This window comes from Lagopus leucura, unplaced genomic scaffold, assembly GCF_019238085.1.
Source record: "Lagopus leucura isolate 7727_CA_CO unplaced genomic scaffold, USGS_WTPT01 27-0_obj-0_obj, whole genome shotgun sequence".
NCBI classification, from domain to species: Eukaryota; Metazoa; Chordata; class Aves; order Galliformes; family Phasianidae; genus Lagopus; species Lagopus leucura.
In genome coordinates this window covers 4,502-32,436 of record NW_024965978.1, presented here as the reverse complement: position 1 = coordinate 32,436, position 27,935 = coordinate 4,502, and the positions used below count along the sequence as shown (strand labels likewise).

General features: G+C 57.5%; 1 protein-coding gene across 1 annotated transcript in view; it reads left to right on the top strand.

Moving 5' to 3' along the window:
• LOC122192360 (transcription factor 4-like) overlaps positions 1–27,935 on the top strand; it is a 116,270-nt gene that overhangs the window by 84,634 nt on the left and 3,701 nt on the right. Inside the window, exons 6-8 of the mRNA XM_042892894.1 lie at positions 2,389–2,453; positions 20,899–21,028; positions 21,261–21,310. Coding sequence (XP_042748828.1) covers positions 2,389–2,453; positions 20,899–21,028; positions 21,261–21,310 — 245 coding nt within the window. The remainder of the gene's footprint in view (positions 1–2,388; positions 2,454–20,898; positions 21,029–21,260; positions 21,311–27,935) is intronic.

Sequence of the window (27,935 nt, the reverse complement as noted above, 5' to 3'; positions counted from 1 at the left end):
ACACCACAAACGGGTACTTTCGGGTTGTAAAATATGGACGGCGGTGCTCCATGCGGTAAAAGACTCGAACGATTAATGCTACCCTTATGCCTCCTTTGAGTAGTTTTAGCCATGGGGCTTGGCACTGCCACCATTGTCTTTGTGCCAAAAAATATCCGCAGCGGCTGCCGCATTCTAGTACTAGAGGGTTGTCTCGAAAATTCCGCAGTGAATGCGTCGGGTGTCTACATGGCTGTGGACGCTCTCTCCTTTTTAAAACGTCAAAAAAAAAAGGGGGAGAGAGAACCCCGAGCCCTTGCAGACCCCGGGAAACGCGCGGCGCGGGTCCGAGGGGCTGAGGATGGCGCGGAACCGCGCAGGAAGCGCAGAAATTGGGGAGAGGCTTTTGTATCTGCCAGCACAAATAGTTGCGTGCGGAGCCCACTCTTGCATATTATCAGCGCTCTTGCAAATTTTATTATCTGAAACAAATGTGCCAGTGAATTTTAAGCAGAAAATCGACATCAAGACTGTAGCTAATTTTAAACGGACAGTTTGTACAAAAGATATTTCTCTTCTTCCCCTTCCCCCCCCCCCGCCCCCCCCGCAGCCCCCCACCCACAAATGAAACGTAACGCCGCTACAAAAAGTATGATAATTTCGTAATTACAGTTGATAGTGAAAATCTACGGATGTGAATCTCTTTTAACAGTTTCTTGACTTTTCCGTGGATTTTGGCTGTTTGTTCGTAATGCAGAGGGCAGATTCCTGGCCGTGCACGGGAACAACGGCGGCGGAGAGGCGATAAAGTTAAAGGCTGACACGGGCAGAACGAAACACGTTCTCTCGTGGTCTCCAGAGCCCTCTGTTTGGTGGTAAAAGTGGATGCTGGAGATGAAATCTTTACAGGGAGCATAATCCTAAAAAAAAAAAAAAAAAAAAAAAAAAGTCAATCTCCTGCTGGCTGCTGTGCCGCTTTGGTACCTCGCAGACTTCGACAGAGTCCTGGACGAGTGCCCATTGATGTCATGGAAACACTCAAATTACTGAGAATGATTCATGTCTATGCTGTTCTCTTATCCTCCCCCACACAAATAGAAGTAGATTTTAACCCTGACAACTTGTAATTTGCAGCGGGTTTATTTTTGTATCCGGATAAATATTTTTTAACAACTGAAATTAAGACGAGGCTGCCGGTGTCTGCGCTGCGCGGGTGCTGGGCTGCCGTGGCCCTCAGGTTGCTCCCGGCACGCAGCCCTGCCCCACTGCCTCCACTTATGGGGCTGTTGCGTTGGGGGCCTTGGGCCGTGCGCCTCTCCTCGTTGTTCCCATCCCGAGTTGTTTCTGCAGAGGCTTTTGGTGCTCGGAGCCCAGGGGGCCGCATGGCGGGTGATGTGTGGTTTCCCCGCAGCCAGGCACGAGGGCTTCCAAAAGTTGTGATGTGTGCAGACGCCCCCCTGCGTCGCCGATGCGTTCGGGGGGGTTCCTGTGCTGGAGGGAGGAAAACAGCAAAAGCAATGACTAGCAGGCGGCCAGAGGAAGCGGTGCGGTCTGGTGTTGTGGTGGGGGAAGATGTGCTCGGTTCCCCTGCTGCGTGGGGCCAGCAGTGCTGCTGGGGCACGGGAACGGAGCGGGCAGCCCTGCCCAGCCGCAGCTCCGCGCTCTGCTGCGGCCTCGGTGCTCGCGGTGCTGCTGGCCGTTCTGCCTCCCCCCGTGGCTGCCCGCGCCGTAAGGGTGGTCTGTTGGTGTCAATATGTTTTGTATCAGCCCTCTTGACTGCTCTTTGTCTCCCTAGCACGTGGTGTAGTGCTACTCAGCCATGACTTAATGCTCTGCAGAAACCACCTCTTTCCTCCTTGGTTTTGCTCGAGTCTGCCCATTCAAACCTGAAAGAACCTTTATTTTCCTTTGTAAATACAGCGTGGCCGTAACCAGTGCTGCGAGGCAGGCTGCCGGAGCTGCGTGCCGAGGGCAGCCCGGAGCAAAACCCAGCATGAGCTCTGGTCTGTGGGGCCGGCAGCGCGCAGCAGCAGCAGCGGTGGGCCCTCCCGGAGCCGTCCCCGTCCCGGTGTCACTGCAGTGCCTGGGCAACGGCCGCAGCACGAGGCGCAGTGCAGCCCTGGGGATGGGCACTGCCTGGAGAGCTGTGCTGGGCTGGCCGAGTCCTTCTGCATCCCATCCTGGGGCGGTGCAGCCGGGATGGACAAGTTCATTGCACGTCGCCATCCTCGGCAGGAAAAGGCGTTCATGCTCTGCTGCTGCCTGCGTGCTTTGCACGGCCAGCAGCGCCTGTTTTGTGCATGTAAGCAGCGCTGGGAAACGTGGGGAACATCCTGTAAAGCACTTGGAGAAGCTGTACGTGCACATGCGATCGCGTTGGTCATACGTCTCCTTCTTCTCTCCCAACAGGTAAAACAGAAAGGGGATCATACTCATCGTACGGAAGAGACTCGAGTTTGCAGGGTTGCCACCAGGTAAGCGGGATCCTGCTCGGCGAGGCGTGGTGATGAGCGCTGTGAGAAGAAGGGTCTGCAGCTTCGTGCTGTGCCCCTCGCGGGGGGCTGCCCGGCCGGAGGTGTGGGCAGCCTCTGCTGTGCTGCAGGGCGGCCGCCGGTTGTGGCCCTGTGCTGATGGAGCCCCGAGGGTCCCTTCCGTGCAGTCCAACCTCAGCAGTGACACAAGTGGCAGCGTGTGGAGAGCTCGTGTCAGCCCCCGGCTCTGGGTGGCTAGCACTGTAAATCATAGTTTTCGCAGGATCTGTACGATGTTGTGTGAAAACAAGGTTGTACTGAAGGGATAAAAATGTCTGTGGAAATATGATTTGTTGTCCCTTTTTGTTTCTGAATTGTTTTTGGCTGGAAGTCAAGGCCAGCAGGCTAACAGCAAAGCCGTCTCAAGGGAAGCGTGCGTGAGCTAGAGAAATAAGAGTAGTTTAATTAAATAATAAAGTGCCAGTGCAACACAAAGGTGCAGTGCGTGTGCACGCGCCGCTGCACGCTCTGCATTTGCATGCTTTTAGGTCTCCAGAGAAAGTCTGAGTCTAAAAATACTATCGATAGCCAAAAGTCCGTCCTTTGTTTCGAGACAATTGGTTTCTTTACAAGGCGCTTTCTTTTTAATTTCAGTTGCAGCATTAATCGTGCGTTCACATTCATTTTGCTCGTGGAGGATGCTGGGCTTCCTTTCTCTAAGTGCGGCAGCCTCTTACTTTGGAAAAGTATTGGAAGAATTTAATAGCCTTCTTAATATTCAAAGCTTTATGCTGTTTGAATCTGCCAGGACAAAAATAACGAGCCACGAAGGCAGCCAAAATGCGTATTATTTCCCCGTAGGAAAGGGAAGTGCTTGATCCCTTCATCCCGTGTGCGTCGGTAATGTGGGGCTGAGGTCTGTTGGCGTATTTTGGAAGCAGCCCTCGCGCAGCACAGAGGAATGGATGGGTTGGAGCCTGTGCGGATTTCCTCGTCCTGAATGGGGCCGGATGGGCAGGCAGACAGCAAAGCGACGGGCTTACAGGTGTGTGGAGCTGCGTGGTGGTGAAGCTGGCCGTGTTCGAGGCCAGGTTGGATGGGGCCCTGGGCAGCCCGGTCTGGTGTGAAACATGGAGGTTGGTGGCCCTGCCTGCAGCAGGGGGTTGGAGACGCGTGATCCTTGAGGTCCCTTCCAACCCGGGCCGTTCTGCGATCCCGTGAAGTCCTGCTCGGCGTGGAAGGAAGGCAGTGCGCCGTGTGTCCGCCTGTGGCAGAGCGGGGGCTGCAGGAGGGGCCTGGGGGCGCTGCCTTGTCCTGGCCCCGAGCAGCGATGTCAGTTCTCAGCTGGGCCCCTGCACTGGGAGCTGCTCTGTGCTCTTCAGTTTCCGTGCTGTACAGGGAGCCTTAGTGTGGCTTAGTGTGGCTCCCGTGCTCCTGTATCTGTGAGTATCTGCTGGACTTGGTTCCATCATAGAATCGTGGAATGGATCTTGGGGCTGGAAGGGACCTCAGGATCACTGAGTTCCACCCCCTGCCCCACACAGGGCTGCCAGCCTCCAGGAGGTGTGTATTTCCTTGAGTTTGGCGATGAGCGGTGACCGATAGGAGCAGAGGGCAGCGGGGCTGCTGTGGGCTGAGGACGCGGTTTGGCAGTGCTGGCCGATCCCAGCATCCTTGCCTTCTGCTCATGGCTTTCCCTCTGCGTGCAGTGAGGGTGAGCTTGTTCCAACAGAGCAGGTGTGGAAGGATCTTCCAGCCCCGAGATCCATTCCACGATTCTATGATCGAACCGAATGCAGCGGATGCTCATGGATACTCGGGAGTGGAGGGCACGCAGTTCCTGGGCTCTGACGTGACCTCGTATGGCGCTGCCTGCAGTGCTGGGAGAGGCACAGAGGTGGTGGGAGCCCAGACTGCTGGGCACAGGTTGGGCAGCGAAGGGCTTTGGGCTGTGGATGGGGCAGAACTCGGTGCTGGTAAGACTGTACCCCACCACTTGTGTGCAGGTGGTGAAGAGCTGATGGAGAAACGCCATCGCCCAGTGTGCCTTCTGCTCTTTCCTTCTGGTTTCGCAAGTGAAAATTTGAGGCATTTTAGGTATGTATTTCAAAATACTACAAATAACAAAACCTGCAGACCATGGAAGGCCTTTCTTTCTGCCGTGTGCATCCACTCTCTTGAAGTGTAATGGAAGAGGGGATGAAGCGTATGACCAGTACCCAGACAAGAAGGAGAAGAATGCTGCCAAAATAAGAACCTCTTGAACTCCTGGAAGGTACAGAAGGAACAACGTGGAGTGCTGAGGGCCGTCTATTGTCTGCTCTTCAGGCTGCGCCACGAGCAGAACCGACGGCGTTATTAACAAGTAGGAACCTTCCGGCGTGGAAGGAAACCCAAAGCTGCAGTTCTGCTAAGGGATTTCTGGGATGTGCTGAGAGATGGGCTTCCCTGGGCAGAAGACAGTGAGAAAAAGGTGGTGGTTTCCAAGGAAAATGGTGCTGGTGGTACCGCAGATTGCTGAGAGCACCCCGAGCTCAGAGCAGCCGCAGCTCCGCACGCTCCTCCCCAGACCCAGGAGGAGTGTGCAGATTTTGTTGATTCCTGAAAGGTAAATTGCTACCTCCAGATGTGATGCATTGCTCTCTGTAGATGAATTCCTGGAACAATTAAGGAAAACTAAATACTTAACGATATTGAACTTGCTACCTATTAATCTTCTGGTAGGAAAAAGCCAACAACCCCTCTTTGTGCGAACAGCAGTGATGCTCTGAGGTTTCCTTTCTGTGCACTGCTTCTACTGGGGAGAGGAGAGGTTGATGTGCAGCTGCCGTTCCCTCAGGATGGCTTTTATTCCTGAATCAGGGGCCCAGTGCTGCTCCTACAGAGGATCATGGCAAGTGCAGCGCTGATGGCAGTGGGAATGGAGGAAGGCTCGTCGTGGGAGCTGTTTAATTCTGTCGGAGAGAAGTCAGCTGAGGAACGTGCACCAGAGTTGTTGTCGAGGCACTTCTGAAGCACTGACTTTGGTGAAGTGAATGACAAAAACCTCATTGTGTTCTATGAAGTCAGGGTTTTACACGTTGTCTTCATTCTCTTCTGCTCTCTGTTCCCCCAAAGATCAGTTCTTTTCTGGCTGTGCCGGTTCGGGGCTGCTGGCAGTCCTTCATTTGTGCCACTTCAGCCAGGTTTCTTGCCCTCCTCTGTGTTGCTGGCTGACGCTGCAGCATAGGTCACAACTGCAGGACCGTGAAGGTTGGAAAAGACCCCTGAGATCCCCAGCCCACCCCACTGTGCCCCCTGTGTCCCCGCGTGCCGCATCCCCGCGGCTCTGGAACACCTCCAGGGATGGGGACTCCACCAGTCCCTGAGCAGCTGCGGTGCCGCAGCACCACTCTTTGGAGAAGGAGTTGTTCCTAATAGCCATCCTGGCCCTCTCCTGACACAGCTGAAGGCAATTAATTACCTGTTGTCCTATTGTTGTTAATTTGGGGAGGATGCCAGCCCCGATCTGGCTGCAGCCTCCTTCCAGGCAGCTGTGGGGAGTGATGTTGTCCTCCCCCCCCCCGATGCTTCCTCCTCCCCAGACCCTGCGTGGGGGTCTGTGCATGGCAGCTGCAGGCAGCAGCTCAGTTTCTGTGCTCAGAGAGCCTCGGGTGGCACCGTGCTGAAGCCGGGCCAGTGGGGCAGCAGGATCTGCTCGTCCTCCATGGCAGTGGCGGTGGCTATGGGCAACCCTGAGCTGCCATGCTTTGCTGGGCAGTAGGTAACTCAAAGTGAGCAGTAAACGGAGCTGTGCAATGAGCCTGGTGGACAGAAAGCGTGCACCAGGGCTTCCAAGAGATTGTATGTGGGAGTAGACTTGGGACTATTGGGCAATTCGGATTATGTCCTTTTGGGAAATGAGGACTGAAAGGCAGCCTAGCTTTCAAGGTGCTTTAGTTTATAGCAGAGTCCCCAGATCCTGAGCTATGGTTGTTTTTACTATTAAGACTTCTCAGAAGTGAGCCTGGGTGTTGTTTTTGGACGTGACGTGCAAGAAATACAGTTGGCGGAGCTTGGAACCATCCCAGTGCTGAAGGCTGGGGCTGGGATGAAGTGCGAAGGTAAAAACGAGTGGAGTTATGCAAGCTTCGCCGGCTTTCCTTTTTTTCCTTTTTTTTTTTTAAATATCTGCTACCAAAATATAATAATCTCCATCCTGAATGAGATCATATCTGCTCGCCTTCAGCCTGACTCGAGGCGCTGCTGCAGGAAGGGCTGACGAAGGAAATGAGAGATGCAGCGTTTAACCCCTGCAGCAAAATGGTTCTGTCTGTGCCGTCCTTCCCCGCAGCCCTTCCCCACCCTCGTCCCCGCTGCTCCCCCACCTTGCTCTCCTCTCCCACCTCTGGAGCAGGTGGGGGCAGAAGGACGGTGAGCGATGGGGCCTTGAGATGCTCAGGGCCGTGGCTTCCATCCGTGTGCATGGAGGGAGGCTCCGCTTTTCAGTCTGTGAATGTCTGCTGCTCGCTGAGGAGAAACGAAGGGCGCCTGCAGCCTACGGCGTTGGCTGAGATTTCGTATGGGCAGGGTGGAAATGTTGCTGGAGAACTCTGCAATGAGCATAACGGACGTGGAGAGAGCGGGGCGGCTCCGGTGGCAGAGGCGTGTGGATGAATGGAGCCCAGCTGCCTGCCACTGTGCCCAGTGAGCGAGCAAACCTGCGCACGACAGCGCAGTCAGGCTGGGGAGGGAATGGGCAGAAAGCCACTGGCCCGTTCTCTTCTGCCTCCCAGAAGTCTTGGGACTCCCTTTTTTCTGCTGCGAATTATTGAACTGTGGCAACATCTCCGATTGTACGAAGAGAAATCCAGCAAGGGGGAAAGAAAGCGAGAGGAGCCATCTGACATCTGTGCGCTCCTGACAGGTCCTGCTCCGCTGCTTCTTCGGCTGGGATGAGCGCGTGCTCTGAGATCGGGTTGTGACGTGAGCCGCTGCCGAGTGCCTCCTGCAGGAGCGGCTGTGGGAGCAGCGTAGGGCGAGGAGCTCGGAGCCCTCGAGGCTGAGCCGTTTGCCGGGCATGCAGAGCCTTTTGCCTGTCCTGAGTGTGATGCCCTGCGCAATCCTCACCTCCCTGCAGAGCGCTCTGAGCTTCTGCTGCTCGTTTTGCCGTTCCTACGGCCTGGGCGCAGTGGGCAGCGAGTGGTGGGGAAGGCAGAGCTGTGGCCGCAGACGTGGGGCGCACACAGGGCTGCGTGTGAGTGCGGAGCTGCTTCCGAGCTGTGCTTTGTTTGTGAATGCTGGGGGCAGAGAACTTCCCCGTTTTATTGGTATTGTATACCATAAGTTATTAAATTTCATCTCTGTAATACACCTGCAGTAAAATAACAAAACATTACTGCACTTAAGGAACATGTGTGTGTGTTGCAGCGTTCCACCCCTCCCTTCCAAACAGCTGCTTATGGATTTCGAGATCCATTGTACGTATTCCCCAGAGCCCACCTCTAATAATCGAGACACATCTGCCATTGCGGTATTACAGGCATATGCAGTTTTATTGAAAACTGTACCTGTATAGAAAAAAAATTAAATAACTCCTACCTCGGTTAAATTGGCAAGCTACCTTTTCTGAGGATCGTATTGCAGACCCCTGGAGACACGCCGAGCTCGTTTTGTTCCTCTGCTACAAATCACGGGGCGGTTTTTGCTTAGTCAAATAACGAGGTTTCCTCGCGTTTGAATGGCAGGATCCCTTTACCTGCAGCGGTTCCTCCTCTGCTCTGCCTGCTGTGGCAAACACACGCCAGAGCTGCGCGGGATGCTGAGCGACACCTCGGCTCGCAGGGACCTCCTGGCTCACCCGTCTCCGCGGGTGGAGGAGCGGCCTCCTGCCCTCAGCAGTTTGTTGGTGATATTTGGAGAGCCTGACTCCTTGGCTGGGCAGCGCCTGCTGTCCGCCCCAGCTGTCTGGGGAAGCGTGCGCTCCGCAGAGATGCGGTGCGAGGTAAAGCGTGCTGTGTGTGCACTCTGTGAAGCAGATGCAGGCAGAAGCAGCTCCGTGCCGCAGGAGTGCCACAGAGTTTCTTGGGTCCTCAGCTGCTTCAGCATGGAACCCAGTGGAGCTTGGAGGTGCTGGCTGACCTCGCGGTTGGCCGTGGGATGCAGCTGGGATGGAGGAGAAGACGACTCACGGCCTGACTGTGTCACAGGCCAGCAGAGCATGTGGACAGGTGACGCTTTGCCTGCTGTGAGAGCAGAACTGCCCAGCATCTCGGTGGGGCTGGGGAGCTTCAGCTGCTGCCACGTGCAGTGATTCGCACGGGAGGAGATTCGCCTCTGCCGTCATTTCCGCTCGAGCTTCTTGCTGTGGGAGGTGGATCCGTGGCTCCAGGAATCACTTCACGTGCTCGTGAGCTCCTGCCCTCATGGGCACGTCGTGGGCTAATGCTTTTGATGTTGCGGCACTAAAATAATGGCATAGGAGATAAAATTTCCATGTTACAAAGGCCCAGATTTAAGTTCTGATGCCCGAGTGGCTCATTTAGCAGAACTCCTCACGCGTCCAGAAAGACACGTTGTCATTGTCCGTATCATAATTGAAGAAATGCTAAAACCCATCGCTGCAATTCAGTGGTAAAAGGAAGCGCTTTCCTCGTGGCCCTTCGGCTCAGATGTTAAGCTGAGGGCTATTTTGTTGGAAGTGAGCATTCCAAGGGCACCTTTCTGGAGCTTATAACCTGGCAACAGAATAGCACTGCTATTTGTAATGTGCAGTAATAGGTTTATGTTGTGGTTGAGTGCTAATAGGGGCTCGGTTTGCCTTCGCAGTGGCTGCACTCTGACTTCCCGTGCTGTCGTGGGTGTGATAAACAGGGGGGTGAGGTCCGCCTGCGGGGGGACGCGGTGGGTTGCGATCCCACTGTACAGCGTGCTGCTGTGTCAGGGCTGACCAGCGCTTGATGGAGGACCTCTAGCAGGAAGGTGGGCTGCTTTCACTCATTCTGGCAATTTTAAAGGCTCGGAATTGACTGCTGAGTGCCCAGGTGGATGCGGGGCTGATAGGCAGGGGTGTTCTTGGCAGGTTTCACTTCATCTAAATGCATAAACGCTGCAAAGCAAACAAAAGAGGTCACTGCAATGCTGGCTGAAACCATTTTCACCGCACGCTCAGGGCAGGCTTTTGTCGAGCACCCACGGCTTTCTCCGCAGGCAGCGATGACTGTCGCCCTGCGTTCCCATCCCTGTGGCGACCAGCCCGCTCCTTCCCTTCCCATCCGTGAGGCCGATGGCGGCGTGCTGAGGAGGAGCTCGCCGCCCAGCATTACCAGGGGTTGTGATGGACGTCACATCGGACGCGGATGTGGAGAGGAAGCCTTGACGTGCAGCTGCTCCGTCGGTCCCTGACGCCCGTCTGAGCCCGGCTGGCTTCTAGAGCAGAGCTGTCTTCTGGTCCTCCCTTCCGTTCTGCCCTGCGTCCTCATTCCTGGGAGGCCCTCAGTGACTCAGGCCTTCCTGCTGGGGCTCCGGGCTCCGGCTGTTGCTGGAGGACCTTTCCTCTCTGCTGTTGTTGTGCCCAGGCCCACGAGTGGGGTCTCAGCCTCTCCCAGTGCGCACGGACAGGGACGATGGTATTTCCTGCAGGTTTATGGGGCTCCCATGGTTGCCACGAGCCCACGTGGCCGGCGTCGTTTGCTGCGTGGTGCCGCATTGCTCATTTCCAACAGACCATTTCCAATAGCCTTTTTACTACCCAGAAGTTGCTCTGCTCCCCCCCACCCCCTCCGACATGTGGTTACCTGCTGCTTACAGGGGAATGAATAGCATCTTTAATCATGCTTAATTACCATGCAACTGCAGGCAGGAACTTCGCATCCAGAGCAGCTCAAGATGGAGAAACGAGATCCTTTGCAGGCACAGACAAACGCAGATCCTAAAAAGGATTGGTGTTTTCAAAACGTTTGGTGTGCGAGATTTAGTCAGGATCTCTACTTTCTAAGGCAGCTACTCATTCATTTTCTACGAGCCTTCAAATTTCTCTTCTGCAAACTTCCTTGCAGCATTTCCAGTTGCAGCCTCAGCCATCTGCAGCGCGCCTGCATCTCCCCAGGTTTCAGTCTCCAGTATGTCTCCCTTGCTTGCACTTCGCATGGGCTGGTGTTTACATTTGAAGTCGCTCAGGTCAGAAAGCAGGCAGCTCGGCACATGCGTGCAGGGAGCGCTCGGCGTTGTGGCAAACAGCTGCTGCAGATGCAGACGGTGGCTCCTTCAGGTTTCTTCACCTGCTCTGCTGTGTGCTCCTGTGGAAGGTCCAGATAAGCGCCAGCCCACTGCCTGTGTATTTTTAAGAGCTTTCCAGTCAGCTCCCCGCGCCTGATTTTCAGAGAGCTCTTTAAGTTCCTCTGTGGTGATAGATGGAGAGAAAATAAACCCGCTTGCCTCACCTTGAAGGATGGTTTCCGTGCTGCTTTGCCCCTTTGCCTGGCAGCAGCTCTGCCCCCACGGATGACCTCCTTTGCTTCATGGCTTAGAAAAAGCCTGGTTGCCTCTGAGAATTGAGGTCCTCAGTGGAGGTATGAGGATGCGAGTCCTGCCAGCTACTCGCGTACGCAGCAATGAAAAGCAGCGACTAAGTGCTGCTGTCCTCCTGCCTAAAAAAAGGAAGCCTGCTGATGCTGCAGGGTCTCTGCTCTTTGGATCAGAGCTGGATGGCAGTCGGGGTCCCCTCAGCTCTGTGCGTCCCGTCGCCGTGCCCTCCTCAGCCCTCGTGTCCTCGCTCTCACTCAGCTGAGCAGCAGCATTTCCAAAGGAGCCTTGACTGCTCCCTCTGTTCTGGAGGGCGCCGTGCACACGGTTGGTGCTGAACAGATACACAACACTGACCCTGCAGCAGCCGGCCGTTTCCTGATGTCTTTTCGGCGGCCGAGCTGCGCCTGCCAGGCACTCAGGTCCTGCCAGTGTTCAGCAGTAGTGGAGAAGTCAACATTTTGGTTTGGTTTTGAAGTTAATGACAGCATACAGCCATCTGTCTGCAGGCTTACAGGCCTGGCTGCTTTATTTTCTGTGCTGTTCTCTTCCTTTGAATACGGGTCCTGGTTGGCTTTCTGGAGATGTTTTTGTTGCAGTGGTGAAGGTACAGGCTGTGCTACAGGTGGAATTCCACACGTTCTTGTCTTTGTGAAGTGCATGGAGAGAATGCATATAAAATCTAATAGAAATCAACCCTGTCACTGGTGTGTAGCTCTCTTGGGAATTTCTCTGTTGCTTTTTGCACACCGTTTTAATATATAGGATTGCCTTTAAAGTGCAGGTGGTGAGTAACAGTGTGCTGTGACAGCTACAGCTTTTAGGACGGAGATTTTTAATCTTAACGTAATGCAAAAAATAGCAGTGACTGCCAGCACAGCACGGCGCAGCACAGCACAGCATGGTGTGGCACGGCACAGCAGAGCCCCCAAGGGGGACGTCGGTGAGATGGGTGCAGTCGGTGCTCTTTCAGCAGCATCAGAAGAGCTCTGCAGCCCTCCTCCAGCCCCGCTATGAGTGGCACGTGGAGGCTGCTGTCGCTCCTGCCGCTTTGTGGGCACGTCCTGATGCCCTGAGCATACAATTCATGGGACTCTGCACAAGCAGCACAAGCAGCTTTGAAATCACCAGGGTACAACAGGGTGTGTAGTTTTAAGTAATCCTGCAGGGCTCGGTGAGGCTCCTTCTGCACGCACTCTTCTCCCTGGCTAGGAGCAAGGCGATGCTGTGCTGCTGCCTGTTAGTTTTCCAGTTCCTAGGAGCTCTCTGAAGCTGCTGGGATTTGCAGCTTTCTGCTGGCTCTCTGCTTCTTTTCCTGCGTCATTCTTGGACAGAGCGGTGATGCAGTGGGACAGCTGCCCTTGGAAATGGTGGGGTCACCATCCCTGGAGGTGTCCCAGAGCCATGGACATGTGGCACGTGGGGATGTGGGCAGTGGGCACGGTGGAGTCGGTTGGCCTTGGGAAGCTTGGAGGGCTTTTCCACCCTTAACGATTCCACGATTCCGTGCTCCATTCCGTGATGCAGAGGTTCCACTGCCAGTGCGTCTCCGTAGGACAAGAACTGCAGTGCAGAAAGAAGGGCTGTAAGTGTTGCTCTGCGCAATGCTTCTCTTCAGCCTGCTGTTCCTCTGCTGTGCAGTCATTCTGCATGGTGGCCTGCATGGATCTGTGAGCTGTCAGGCGCACCAACTCTGCGTTCTGTGGTGTTTGTCCCCGGCACCAAACCGAGGGGGTAACAGCTAACAGCCCTGGGCAGCTGTGCTCCACACCACAGCTGTTCAGGTTGCCTGCGAGAGCTTTGTTCTGTCGTGTGCCGGCGTGAGGACAGATGGAGTCAGACCTTGGAAGAAGAAGTAAGAGAAGGCCTGGGCAGAGTTGGAGAAGACACGAGAGCAGAGCTGAAGGAAGACGTGCCTGCGCGCAGACCCCTGCAGGACTTCTGAAATGGGTGCTGGCCCCCAGGGCGCTTGTATCGAGTGCTGCTTTCCCCCCCAAAAAGCAGCAGTGTTTTGGAGCCCGAATTAAGGGGCATGCTCCTGTCTGCAGATGCGCTGTTGCTGCCAGGATTTGATCAGGCTGCTGGCTGCACCCGCTCTGGTTGGTTAACAGGAATGGATGTGAGGTGCTGCTATGTGTGAGTGCTGGGGCTGCCCCCTCTGCGCAGCGCAGCCACAGCTTTTGGAGCCCAGGCACCCTTCATCTTGCTGGGCGTTCTCTGGCAGTGCTGAGCAAGCTGCAGGGCTCCGCTCCGACTCTGACACACCAGCTTGTCAGGCTTTCACCTGGCTCAGCAGAAACAGGCGCTTTTTCTTCCTTCCCATTTCTCACAGCAGCTGAATTGGCCGATTTTGTTGTTCTTGGAGGGCAGCTCTAATATTTTGTCCTGTCTCAAGCACAAGGTGACCTAAACTTTGCAGACTTCGCTTGAAATGAATGTGCCTTTACGTTTTTCCTCCTGGGCTGCGCGCTGTGTAAGGATGGCCCAGTTCCATTGGCAGGCCTGTATGCAAAGAATGTGTGGAAAGATACATGGCCAGGGGTGGAGAGCAGGGTGTGCAGTTTAGAAGAGAGGCAGAAGGGAAGTTCACAGGGCATAAATGCTGCATCTGTTGCCACGAGTTGGCATTTTGCTTGGATGTGCATAGACCAACAGTGACCTCAGAGCAGCAGCACGCAGCAGGAACGCAGCACAGGGCTGTCCTGGCTCTCCCTGCTCGGAGGGATTTATTTGCAGCCTGCCGTGCACCGTTGGGTTCCGAGGCACTTCTCCCCACTCTCCTTTTGCATTGGGGTGCAGGTTCCGCTTGGCAGCACCCAGCCCTGTCCTGGTGCAGGATGCTGGAGGATGCCCTCGTAGCTGATGGTCGCAGGCGGGTCGTGGCTCTTCCAACAGAACCTCTCTTCTGCGTTAGGAAGGGGGAGGCTGCTGTTTGTCTTAATGATGAATTTAAAAGAAAAGGCATCCTGAGAGGGACTGACAGTGCTCAGCGTGGCCCCTTGCTATTCTTTTGGACAGGAAGTTTCTTCAGTCTTGTGGATGTTTTTACTGTAACCTTCCTGAGGTTAACAATATTGCTAGCACAATTTCAAGAAACACTCTTGATTCCCGTACATTTGAACTTCCATAAGCCCTTTCATTCTTGTCATGTTCAAAGGGAGGGCAATAATTATGTCACTGGAAGTGGGAATGTAGCCACAGATCAGCCTGGTAAAGAGTGAGGCATTCTGAGGTGTTGCTCCCCTCCGGGGCAGGGTGCTGCCTTGAGCTGTGTGCGGATGGCTGCCGACCCCGGGAGGCGGTGATCATCGGCTTGATGGGTCAACAGCTTTCTTTAGGGCTGGTAATAAAAGTCCCCAGGAGGTGGGACATCCTCACTGAGTCACGTCGAAGTGCTTACTTGAGCTGAGAGAAAGCAGAGCGTGTCTCTGGAGTTCTTGCCTGCGAGTCGCTGGGATTTGTCTCAGGGAGGAACAGTGCAGAAATGCCCCGTGTGTCACCTGGGCTCCCTGTGATGCAGCAGATCTTGGCTTCTGCCGCCCTGTGAAAATCACTGCAAAGCTTTGCTCGTTCGTCACCTCCCGAAACCCAAGTGATTTCGGAGGGTTCTCTGCTGGCTGCAGCTCCATGTGCTCCGGTCACTGCCGCTCCGCCGTCAGTCCGCAGCTCTGCAGCATCAGCAGTGCCACAGCTCTCAGCTGCCTCATCTGCCGCCCCGCAAGGCCTTACAGCCCGTGCTGTTGCAGTGTGAGGCTGAGCGCCCACTGCTGCGGTTGCTGGAGGTGCCAGCTGTGCTGCGTCCCTGCTGCTCCGCGGCACGAAGCGTCGCTCTGCCCAGGAGGTGTGAGGTGCCGCCGACCGTGGGTGCGCACCCACATCTGCGTTGCCTTACCCACCCCTGTTCTCCTCATCAGATGCCGGGGCAAGGCAGGAACGGTGCTTTGCTGGGTGATGTCAGGGCTCTGTAGGCGCTCGTGGGCTGCCCCTTCTGCCCCAGGCCTTGGGGACCTGCCCTTCTTGCTGCTGGTCGGCCCCGCCGGCACGCACTGCTGCAGGCGTTGTTTGGGCTGAGGAGCCTTTTGAAAGGCTCTGATCATCCGGCTGGCTTTTGCTGTGCTAATGAGAGTAGTGTTCTGAAAGACTGCAGATGACCAAGTGAATGCCCGGACTGCTTCCTCCTGCTGCACAAAGGGATTGAATCCAGCTCGGGAGCTTGGGGCCTGGGGTGGGATGCTGGGGCCAGGTGAGGGGCTCTGGGACCAGTCACAGAGCACTGCAGCCGGGTGCAGGATGTTGGGGTCAGGCACGGGGACCTGGACTGGGCGCTGCTCCTTGGCCAGCAGCAGTGGGGAGCGTCTGGAGGTGGTGTGGGACACCCGGTTGTATTCGTGCACGTGGTTGTGCACCACTGCTCTGGTGCTGTGCATCACTTGCAGGCCTGTGCTGCCGCTGCTCTGTGCAGCAGTGGAACTGTGAGTGTGGTCACTTCAAGGGCTCTTTCCACCCCCGAGCCCTCGAGCAGAAGCTCTGTGGCAGAAGGTCGCAAAGGGAGCAGACTGCTCAGCGGAGGAGGAATCCCTTCTTCCCCTCAGATTTTCGGTTCAGGTGAACCGCTTCTTATCATTTCCTCCTGAACACTGGAAGGTGAAGTATTTTCATTAGGCTGGAGCTTCAGGAAAAAAAGAAATATGGAAGACTGTGCAATTGGTGGTAAAATCATTCACCGCAAACACAAATGACGGGGATGGCAAATGCGGAGAAGTGACTGACCTTTGGTGAGCATCGAGCAGCACTGCCATCATCTGAGCCATGGCGTGTGATGGCGAACGAAGAGGTGGGGGGAAGCGCGTGTGCACCCAGAGAAAATGTGGGGACAGGGGGTGAGGAGTTGCAGCTGCCTTCCTTCCTTGCTCACCTGATGAGCACAGAGCGGATCTGGAGGTGTGGGCGCTCCCTGCTCGGCGCAGTGCGTGAGCTGTGATGGCCGTGCTTGCGCTCGGGTTGTGCTCAGTCCTGGAAAGGCACGGCTGGGAAGAACGACTCGAGGAAGGCGTGAAGCTGAAGAGCAGTTTTAGGTGACGCGGATGAAGAGAGAGAGAAGAAATGAACAAGAAGCAGAGAGCGAGGGCCGGCGGCGTTACTGCACGAGGGCTGGGTGAAGGCGAACTGCTCAGCAACGCCTGCGAGCGCTGCCTGATGGAGAAGGACAGAGGCAGAAGAGGAGCAGAGCAGGCGAGGTGCTGCCCTGCGAGTGGGGGGAGCGGAACAAAAGGTTTTGTGCTGCCAGACAGAGCAGGAAAACGAAGGCGCCGAGGCCTCCCTCCCTTGGTACACGCGGAGCGCTGCGGAGAAAGCAGAGCCCTGCGAAAAATGGGTCTGTGCGGCAACTTCCTTTGTCCTTTGGAGGCAGACATTTTCGGCAAACGCTTTTCAGAATTATTGTTGGTTTAGAAAAAGGGAAAACAGTGCCTTTGCTTTGAAAACATTCCCGGTGAAGCCCACGGAAATGGTTTCCCTGTTTGCCATCCGTGGTTTGCAATTTACACTTGGCATTAGAGAGAAACGCTGGGCGCAAATGACACGGAGAAGATTTTGCAGAGAGCTGCCAAATTTCCAAAAGCTAAAGAAAGGAGTATTTGTAGGAATTGGACAGATTATGAACAGATGCCCCGATAGTCACATGATAAGTGGAAATTTAGTTTCATAATTTGATTAAAAACAGAGGATTGGAATCACAGAAGGAAATAACCAAGGAATGATTCAGATGTGTACGCAGCATTACTCGGTTAACTTGACTTAAGTGAAAATTCATAAACCGAGGGCAGGGCAGCGAGGGGAGCTGGTGACGGGGAACCAGGCTGCATCCTCTGTTTCACGGGGGGGAAGGAAGCGGGACAGCGGCCTTTAGGATTTCGTTAGCTTAGGAGAGAAGAGAGGGACTGCCACGTGAAGCAGGGGGGCTGTCAGCAACCTCGAGCTGCTTTGTTGGCGCACGTGGGGCAGAACAGGCGCCGCAAGGTGCAGCGCAGCGGCTTGACGTCCTCGTGGCGGGCACCGGGTGCCGCGTGCAGGTTCCCAGTGCCAAGGACGGAGGCAGCACGCTTTGTTGGTGCTCTTTTTTTTCCTGGAGAAAGCTTTGATGCCGGAGGGGCCTGCAGTGTGTGGGTCGGCGGGCGGCTGCGGAGCGGGCCAAACAAGCAGCCCGGATCCCCCTGCAGCAGCGGGAAGAGCTGGGAGGCAGGAGCGCGCAGGGCCAGCAGGACGGCGGTGTGCCTGCTGGGTGCTGCAGAGCTGTGCTGCTCGAGCTGCCTGTGCTGCAGCTGTGCAGGGCTGCTGGGCGCCAGCAGCACGCCGACCTGGCACTCAATCAGCAGAGTTTCGTCTCTGCGTCGCTTCCCGTTTTCCTCTTCCCTGCCGCATCCCTGCGTGCTGCGTTTGCTTCCGGATCGCGGCTTGGCACAAAGAGGGCAAAAAAAAAAAAAAAAAAAAGAGTAAATATGTCGGTTCTCAGCAAAAAAATAAAGAAAAAAAAGGCCTTTCTGGAAATATTTTCTCCTGATCGTTGTTTTCAGAGGCTTTTGGGTTATAAGCTTCCGGGACATTCACCTTTAATCTGAATTAATGCCGTAGTGACAAAAGGCAGCGCTGCCGTACCGCGCCTCACCTCTTTCTGTGGGAAAGGAAATGCTGCTTTTAAAAACCAGTTTCCCAGCTCGGTGGGCACGGAGCAGACATGTAAATGTCACAGCTGCTGGCATTCAGGTGATTTTTGTTCGAAAAAGCAGCATTTGTCTTTTCCAGGGGGGCGACGCCGCATCCGTGCGGACGTTCCTTTGCCGTACTGTGCGCGCATTTCCTCCCGCGCGGCTGCGGCTCTTTGTCTGTTTGTCTCCGTGTTGCGGGCAGGACTCCCAGTTAGCGACTTGCTTCACCAGTCGGCAGGGCTGAGATGGGGCCGCAGCAGCCACAAAGGCAGAGGCACCGAGGAGGAGCAGCGCAGCGCGGCTCTGTGCTCCGCGTTTGTCTTCTCCGGCGGTTGCTGCTCGCCCCGACTGGCGTTCTGCTGGCAGATCCGCCGTGCGATTCACTGTGTGTGCGATCAGCCGAGCGGGCTGCTGGCAGCGCAGGTCTGCGAGGACCAGCACGGCGTGGCTGCCACGCTGTGGGACTCACAGCAATGGGCTGAAGGAGCTGTAGGGTTTTCGTGCGGCGCGGCTGCAACCAGAGGCGCCCTGTGCAGGACGTGCAGGCACGCCAAACCCTGCTTTGGAGAGTGGAAGGGACCCGGACGAATGTGGCACTTAGGGTTAAAGCTCATCTTTTCGTGGTGGTAAATAGGAACTGTGATGCTGCGTAGTTGTGCCAATCGAAGGTCTGGCTTGGAGACGCGCGCCCTGCGCTCCGTTGGCGCTCTGTCGGCGCTCTGTCGCGCTCTTTGTGGCAGGCCGCTGGCAGCGGCACCGGCTGCCCATTGTTCTTCCCTCGAGCACCTCGGGAGCAGCGCCCGCGTGCTGCCGTCGGGCTTTCCTCCCCACAACAAACCCACCTCTTTCGTGCCCCGAAGCAGAGCCGCGCCGCGTCCCACCCCGCACCGAGGACGGTGCTTTTCTGCTCGGGGTCCGCCGCGCTTCGGGCCGTGCCAGGAGCACGCACCGCACTCGGCGCGCCCACGTGTGAGCGCGGTGCGAGGGTCGCTGCGGGGCGCTGGGGGCGATGCAGGCTGGGCACGGCGGTGCGCGCCCTCATGCCGGCCCCGGGGCCGCGCTCCGGGTACGCGGCCGCGCTGCCGCCCGAGTCGCCGACGCTGCCTGCCGGCCCGGGAGGGACGGACGGGCGTTGCGAAGTGCAACTGGTGGCAACGAGGGGCGCTCGGTTGCCGGATAAACAAAGGCGTGCGGCCGCGCGGCCGTGCCTGCGGTCGCTTCCCGGGGAGCAGCTCACGTTGGATCTCCTTCCCGTAGGAACCTCTGCATCTGTTTGCGGAGAAAGATGTTGGGATGAGAGAGACAAAAACAGCGTCGGGGGTGTGCGTGTGTGTTTTCTGCTCCGAAGGCGAATCTCGTTTAATCTCCGATAGTTTGCAAACGCTGCCTTGTGGAGTTTTCCTCTCAGTGCAGTGAGAGCCGGGCGGCCGCGTGCAGGGATTTGAGCGGCTGAGGCTCCCCGACATATGGATCAGCCGTGCCCAGATTTAGCGGGTCTGTCTTTATGTTAGAACGTATACGTGATAGAAGTGTGTGACTGAAGGGGATTTGGTTTCTGCGGCTCGTCCCGCAGCGCTCCGAGGCGCTCCGTCAGCCCCGTGCGTTGCCAGAGGACGCTGGCAGCGAGTGGATGGCCATTTTCTCCGGGAGCTCCGCGTCCCTTTCTGGCCGTGATGCGGTGGAGCCGCAGCCATTTTCGCTGTCGCAGGTGTTGTGCTGAGAGGAGCCGAGTCGCTGCAGGTGTATCTCCGACGTGAGCGAGAGGTGAAGCTCGGAGCGGCGATGCTCGGCGCTGGGCTGTGACGGCCGGCGGGGCGCCGGGCAGCGCGGCGGTGCCAGCGGGCGGCGCGGGATGCAGCGCCTGTCCGCCTGTCCGTCCGCCCGTCTGTCCCCCCGCACGCATTTCGGTTTTGCTGACCTGGGAAAAAAAGTAATATCGCTTTCCCGAATGAAAAGTTATCCTGAGACGTGTTTTGGAGGCGCGGCAAAAGAAGAAGGATGTTTTAATTTCTGGTTTTCCAGCTCGCGGGCCGTATTTGACCAACTGCTTTCAGCAGAAGACATGCCACTTTGTTGAGCTATTTAGGAATCAAAAAGACTGCCTTAATTTAAGACAAGGAGCCTTTGTTTTAGTTGGTGACTGCCTTGTGAAATTTTTCAGTTCTCAGCGGGTTAACCAGGGAACAGGGGCAGAGTCATAATTGGCCTATTTAGAGTATTTTGCATGTGAATAGTGTGTTAGTGAAGCATTACTAAGTCTGTTGTGAGTGACATGGTGATTAGAATTTAGATTAGGGAAAACACATTCTGTACTTTATCAAGTACAGTAATTAGTTCAGTCAGTAAAAGTTGATTACAAGTAACGATAAAGTTAGATTTTTGGTGCTTAATTTTGAAATTTCTTTATTAAGCGGTGAACTCGTCCTCGGCAAAGCCGCCTACACCTGCCTCGCTGCCTCTCGGGATCGTGCCGAGAGCAGGGGGCAGCCGGGCGCCGCGCTGCGTCGCGGGGCGCCGCGAGGACGGAGCGGCGCCGGGAAGGGGCTGCGATGGCGCGGGCCGCGGGGCCGAGCGGCGGGCGTTGGGCAGCGCCGCTCCGCGGGCGCCGGCGGCGGAGCCGTGCGGTGCGGGACGCGGCGGGGCCGCGATGTGCGTGCGTGCGCGCGCCGGGGTGCGCGGCGGGACGGCGTCCGACGGCTGCGCGGCGGCCCTGGGCGGCCGCTGCTGCCGCTGCGCCGTGGCGTGCACGGTTCGGCGCTTTCCGGAGGCTCCTCGGAAGCGGCGCGGAGGCGCGGGCGATGCACGCTGAGCGCGGCTCTGCAAGGCCCGCCGATCCGCGTGGCCGAACGCGGCGCTTTGACTCCGCCGCGCGCATCTCGGCCGCCTCGCGCGCTGGGAGCCGCCCGCTCCGCTCTGCCGGCAGCGTGCCGCGCTCCGCTCAGCGCCGCGGCGTCTGAGGCCGTCCTCTGACGTCTTGTTTGCAGCGAGGAAACTGCGCTGCTTTCCAGTGCGTCGCTTAGCGGGGCTGCGAAAGTTTGTGCAGCGCCGGCTGCGTTCGCGTGAGCAACGCAGGTGCAGGCGATCTCCTTGTGCGCCCATTGCGCTGCGCTGCTCTGCCTGGAGCGGCGCCGGATGCGGAGCTGCCCCGCGGGCCGCGGGTGCTTCGTGGCCGCGTGTCGGTGGGGACGCGAGCGGCAGCTCCGCATGGCACACGCACACACCTCTGTCTTTCTGTCCTCCAGCAAAGTCTCCTGGCCGGGGAGATGGACATCGGCAACCCCGGGGCGCTGTCCCCCAGCAAGCCGGGCTCCCAGTACTACCAGTACTCCAGCAATAACCCGCGCCGCCGGCCGCTGCACAGCACCTCCATGGGTGAGTGAGCGAGCGAGCGCCTCCCCCCGCGCTGCGCACGCAACAGCGGGCCCCACGGCGGGCTGCACGTGTGGGGTTGGCGGCCGTGGCTGGGGGGCTGTGGGCACCGCGCCGAGGCCCCGTGGCGCTGGGAGCGCTGGGCACGCTGCTGCCGAGGGCAGACCTGCTCCATAGGAGCCGTGCCAGCGGCCTGCCGGCCTTGACCAGGACGCCGTTCTCTCTGTCTTTGCAGAAGTTCAGACAAAGAAAGTTCGGAAAGTTCCTCCGGGGTTGCCGTCCTCAGTAAGTACCGCGCGGCCCGGTGTGGTGGGGTGGGACGGGGTGGGACGCGGCCATTGGCACCCATGGGCGATGGACGGCCTTGGGATGAGGCGCAGGGCTGCAGCGCTCATCTCCCACTGGGGTGACGGATGCCCTGGTGGCACGCGGCACGGTGCAGGTGCCCACAGTGCCTGTCCCAGTGGGAGCCCCACGTGCTGAGGGCTGTGGCAAAGGATGGAGGATGGATCTTGTGGGAGATTGATGAGGCCTTGGGGTGCTGGGGCCACGCACCGGGGCTGCTGGGCAGTGCCAGGTGGCCGCCAGCGGGAGCTGCCGTGTGCTGGGGACACATGGGGCATAACGAAGGAGCAATAATTAAGCAGGGCTGATGCAGGTAGTGGGAGAAACGTGGTGCCAGCCTTGATAGGTCAGCCCTTGGAGGTCAGTCCTTGGTGAGGTCAGACCTTGAAGGTCAATCCTTGGTGGGGTCAATCCTTGGAGGTCAATCCTTGGGGGTCAGCCCTTGGGGGTCACTCCTTGGAGGTCAATCCTTGGGGGTCAATCCTTGGAGGTCAGCCCTTGGAGGTCAGCGCTTGATGGGGTCAATCCTTGGAGGTCAATTCTTGGGGGTCAATCCTTGGGGGTCAAACCTTGGGGGTCAATCCTTGGTGAGGTCAATCCTTGGAGGTCAGCCCTTGGGGGTCAATCCTTGGAGGTCAATCCTTGGAGGTCAATCCTTGGGGGTCAATCCTTGGGGGTCAATCCTTGGAGGTCAATCCTTGGTGAGGTCAATCCTTGGGGGTCAATCCTTGGAGGTCAATCCTTGGAGGTCAATCCTTGGGGGTCAATCCTTGGAGGTCAGCCCTTGGAGGTCAATCCTTGGGGGTCAATCCTTGGGGGTCAATCCTTGGAGGTCAATCCTTGGAGGTCAATCCTTGGGGGTCAGCCCTTGGGGGTCGGCTGCTCTGCAGTACAGCCCTTTGTCTCCGCCCCCAAATCTCTTCCTAAAATCCATACTGCGCCTTCTTTTTAATGCGGAAGGAGCTGTTCCAAGGTACAGCGTGCCTTCAGAGAGCGGTTGCACCGAGATGTGCTAAAACACACATGAAACAGTAATTTCAGGAGAAGCAGCAGGCTGTTCCCATGCACAGAACATAGCGGCGCGCTCTGCGTTTCATTCTGGGATCGCATCTCGTCCTGGGATCGCGTTTGGTTTCTTTTTTCTATTTCTTCCTCCACCAGAGCTGTACACAACGCTGTTTTTGCCCATCCGTACCTGCAAACGGAGAGCAAAACCCCGACGAGAGGAGCGCGCCCGCTCCGCGCTCGATAACCGCGTTTGTTCCGTCTTTCAATCCGATGGCAGGGAGGAGCGGGGTGGAAAATCCATCGCAGTGGGACGTGTGGCAAATTGACGTATTAATCTCCGGTGGGTTTTATGCTTTTGCCATAAATCCGGCTGAATTTGAGGAGTGCCAACAGCGCTGCTGCGGCTCCGGGCGGCGCGGAGCTGCGCTCACGGCGTATCGCAGGGTTCCAACCCCGCACACAGGCGGACGCAGACCCCGTTTCGGCTGCACGCGTTGCTTTATTCCCTCTGGCGTCGAACAGCGCCACACACCGTTGTGAGAGCCGCCGAGATACGGGAAAGCTCAGAGTTTACTGTGAAATAGTGGTGCTGTTGTGGCTTTACTTTTTTAAATTAAAAGTTCCCACGTTTGTGTTTTCAACCCGCTTTGCTCTGCGCTTTTTGGTCCTGGCTCTCCTTCATGGCAGCAGCTGATATCCCCCGAGGTCATCGGGGAGCCGCTGTGTTTGCAGCCGGAGGCAGAATCGATTGGGGGGAGGTGGAGGAGCCCCCAGCGCCGCCGCCAGCAGGCAGGAGGCTGGAGGCCGGTGGCGCTGCGCTGTGCCCTGCCTGCAGCTCGGCGTGCTGATGTGACCTTGGAGATGTCGGCGGTGTGAAGCTGCTGCAAGACTTTCTGCTGCGCTGCTTCTTGCTGCAAAAGAAGGTGGCAGATCAGTGCCAGTGTGTGCGTGGTGCGAGTGCAGGATGGACGCGCTGCCCGCCTGTCCCGACAGCATTCTCCCTTTGCGGCTGGGTTTCTCAGGCAGAACATCCGCTTCACAGCCTGGAGTTTATTATAAAGCGCACACGGTTCGCAGGGAAGTGAATGAAACACAGCAAGTATTTCTGAAAATACTCAGAGTGCAGGTTGGTGCTGAGAGGCACGGAGCCTTCTTCCTGCCGGCGGCTGGATGTGAGCCTGCGCTCCGTCCGGGCGTCCCATGCAGCACAGTGCTGCTGCGGGCAGCGCAGGGGTGAAGGAGCCCAGGCTGGGGGTCGGGCTGCGGCGCTGGGCTGGGGGCCGGAGGAATGTTTGGTTTGTAAGCGGGCCGGCTCGACGGCAACGCGCTGAGCTGATAGGGTGGAATTACCGCGGCGTTTCTCTTGCAGTTTTATGTGTATTAACTTGTTCTCCGTGTGATTTACGCAGCGGATGTGGAGATTAATGCAGCGGCGTTTGTGAAGGCGCTCGTTGTTGATTAATTCGTAAGCGGCCTTGTAAAAATCTGGATGATAAGCGGTAATAAATACGTCGCATCGGCTCCCCGTTACGGCGCGGAATGGCTGCGAGTTTGAAAACAATGCCGAGGGCTCATCACAGCTCTGCAAACAGCGAGGCACGAAGCTGCAGCGCACGCGGCCCGCTGCCTCCCGTTGCTCCTCCTGGGCACGCGGAGCAGAAAGGAGGGGAGGTTTGGGGCAGAAATGGCTGCCGGCTGCCACAGCTCGGTTCCTGAGTGCCAGGGGGGCCGGGCTGCAGCACGGCGATGCTTCCTGTCCCCCCGCTGCAGTGGGAGCAGCTGGTGGGTGCAGCACCGTTCCTGCTTTGAGGGGAGGTTTGGCCTGAGGGTTTGAACTGCAGCGAAGCTGGAGGCGTCTGAGCTTCTGCCCTGCAGGCGGGAGCCGGCATCGGCGCGCAGCTGCGGCAGCTGTGGTGGCGAGGAGCCGTGCTGTGCTGCGGGAGCTGTGCTGCACCGTGTGCCGTGCCGCCGTCCCCGCTGCGGTCCTGCACAGCTCCTCTCACCTCTGACTCCTCCCATCTGAAGGCTTTGCCGTTGTTCCGGTCAGTAACCTGATGCTTTTGTTTTGGCTGCTGGTGTTTTAATCGCAGCTGACCTTTCGCAGCGCTTTCGCGGCGTTCTGCAGCTCAGCTGGCTTCATCTCACCTGTGGAGCAGAAATAATTCATCTCCGGAGCACGTCCGCTGGAAGCGGTCCATCTGAAGTGAGCGCCTTCCAGGGTAGCAGCTTCACGGAGTTACAGAAGGATAGAATGGTTTGTGCTGGAAGGGACCTTTAAGATCACGTAGTTCCAGCCCCCTGCTATAGGCAGAGACACCTCCCACCGCACCAGTTTGCTCACAGCCCCATCCAGCCTGGCTTGATTGCTTCAAGGGAGGGGACATCCACAACCCCTCTGGGCAACCCGTTCCAGTGTCTCACCACCCTCACAGTAAAGAATTTCTTCCTAATATCTAGGCTACATCTTCCCTCTGATAGCCCAAAGCCATTTCCCCTTGTCTTGTTGCTACCTGCCCTTAAAAAAGTCCCTCCCCAGCCTTCCTGTAGTCCCCTTCATGTCCTGGCAGGCCACCATACCATCCTCCTGGAGCCTTCTCCTCCCAGCTCCCTCAGCCTGTCCTTATAGGGGAGATGCTCTCCAGCCCTCCCAGCATCTCTGTGCACCTCCCGGTGCTCCTTTTTGGGACCAGGCTTTCAGAGGTGTGACAGCACAGCTCAGCTCCTGCGTTTTTCCTCCATCTTCAGCCCTGCTTTTGCTGCCATTACCACCCGACGCAGTCGCTGTGATGCAGTGCCTTCATTTCCAGTCCCTCCTTGGACTCCTCTACGACTGTGCCTGGAGCTGCCCACATCCCACCCAGCCCGCAGAGAGGTGCATTTCTTTTCCATAGCTGTGCCCTGGGCTGGGGGCTCCATTTGTGAGCCCTGGGCTTGGCTGTCTCGTGACTTCACCGCTCCTGGTGGCAGCAGAGCTGATGCGGCGCTGATCTTGCAGCTTTTAGGCTGTTACGGTGACTTTCCCTCTTGGTGTCCAGCACATGGTGCTGTGAGAGGAACCCCGGCTTGTTCTCTGACAGTTTCACGGCTGTGTGTTTGCTCCTGTTCTGGGAAGCACAGCCCTCGGTCTGTTTTAATCCTGCAGGCCTGCAGGTGTGCTGTGAGCTCGATGGCTCTGCAATAAGGGCGCTCCTCTTGCCCTCCTCACCTTAATTCTGCCTGAAGAATCGTATCATAGGATCACAGAATCACAGAACGGCCTGGGTTGAAAAGCACTGCAGTGCTCATCAGTTCCAACCCCCTGCTGTGTGCAGGTCGCCAACAGCAGCCCAGGCTGCCCAGAGCCACATCCAGCCTGGCCCTGAATGCCTGCAGGGATGGGGCATCCACAGCCTCCTTGGGCAACCTGTGCCTCCCTGCCCTCACTGTGAAAGACTTCTTCCTCATATCCCACCTAAATCCCCCCTCCTTCGGTTTGAAGCCATTTCCCCTCGTCCTTCTACCACAGACCCTGCTCAGGAGCCTGTGCCCCCCTTCCTGTAGCTCCCCTCATCTCTGTTGAGGTAAGGAAGAGGAACTGAAGAATTGCTTTTCTTGAAGGATCGGAAGGTGAAGTCCGCCGAGCCTCAGCTGTGATGGCAGAAGCCTCTGTCTTTCGTCTCCACTCAAGGTGCCTAGGTGGGAGACATCTATTTGCACTTGCCGCTGCATGCATTTACAGTCGTGCCAGCTTTGACCTTGCTAGCCAGACAGATGAGGCAGTGCACGACTCAGTTGTGGAGCCTAAGGAAGCACCTGCTTGGTTCCAGAAGCCCAGAGAGGAGAAATACCGCTGGGATGCCGCCGGGGGCTGTTTGACGGAGAGACGCCTTGGGGCTGGGAGCTGGGGAAGCTCCTTCGTGCTTTCTGCGCAGGCTTTGCAGCCTTCCTGCCCCGGGTTCAAGGAGCGCAGCCCTAAGGAGTTCCTTTCAAACGTCCGACTCCATCGGGAGGTTTCCAAAGCAAACCTGGCACCCTTGACTTCCCCTGCGTCCCTGCACGCCGCCCGGCTCTCGGGGTGGAGGTCTTTCGATGCACGGCTTAAAATGGGGCCGGGTCGCGGGGGTCCAGGCCGGCAGCTCAGGGAGAGGAGGCTGATGGAGGAGGCAGCAGGAACCGATCCGAGCAGAGCCGCGCCGCGGTATTGCTGTGTGATTCCAAGGCTTCCGACAGCTGGGAGGAAGGGCAGCGACGGCAGGGCTCAGCGGCCGCGGCACCGTGCGGTGCGGCTGCCCGGAGCGCAGCCGTGCAGATCCGCCCTGGTTGCGGTCTGGTCTCGCTCTCCTTAAAGTGGAGCCGAGCTCAGCTCCGCCGGGCTGCTGCCGAGCTCCGGCTCTTATTTTAAAAGCAAATACAACTTGGGCAGTGCATCTTCAGCACGTGGTGAAGTAAGTTGAGCCAAGGGAATGAGATCCGCTGCCAAGCAGCGGGGATGGGTTAAGGCAGCTGTGGCGAGCAGCCCAGGATCGCTCGGTGCTGCAGGGCAGGAGCGGGCAGCGGCTGCGCGGGCAGAGCTCTGCGCTTGCTGGTCTCGAAGGGATGAGGATGCAGCGGGAGCGCAGACGGGAGGCGCTCGGTGCATGACAGCGGCTTGCACGGGACCTCCTGCCCGGGACCTGCGCTGTGTTCCGCCGGCTCCGCTCGGAGCGGGGCCGCGCCGTACGCCGCACCTCGCGGCTGTCGCTGGGCTCGGAACCCGCCGGTGCCGGTCCTGCGCGGCTCCGTCCCGCTCGGCGGTGCCGGCGGAGCTGCGGGACGTCGGCTTTGTTTAGCTTGAGCGTAGACTCCCTCTTCAGAGCACGGCAGGTAGTGCAGAAGGCATTTCTTCTTCGCGGCCGTAGCGCCCTGGCCGACGATTGCAGGCGATTTCTGAGCGCTGCGGAAAGGACAAAATGAAAGGCGGCCCGGAGCGCCGTTGCAGGGCCGGATCCGATCGGCTGGAGCTGCCGGTGCCGCAGCCGGGGTCGATGGCTGGCGGTGCAGATGGGATCCTGCAGGCGCCCCGCGCCCCTTCCTGGGCAGGAAACCGGCCCGGCGTCCTCCCCCCTCTCCCAACTGACACGCGCTTTTAGTTTAAGCTTCTTATCGGTCTCTGTGTTGCACACGCTGGGCTTCAGGCAGGCCAGGTTCCTGCAGGAGAAAAGCCCGGAGGTGGCTGTGCGCTGCGGGGGGCGCGGGGCTGCTGGGGCCGACAGTGCCTGGGGTTGGCAAGAGAGCCAGGAGTCAACGCAGCCTCAGTCCAGCCTCCGGCCATTTCCTCCGTGAGGCTGCGTCATTTTAATGGGTTTGGAAATGGGGCTGAATTCAGAAAGGTAGAACTCTGCGCCTCTGATTTTTCCAGATGGTTTTAGCAAAAGGCACTTCAGGATTAGAAGTGTGCATGGCCCAGGGGGCAGCTGGACTCCTGGTTTGCCCCAACCCCACCTGGAGCGTTCTGTGCGAGCAAGGAGCTCTGCAGCTCTGAGTTCTGCAGGTCTGAGTTGTGCAGCTCTGAGTTGTGCAGGTCTGAGTTCTGCAGGTC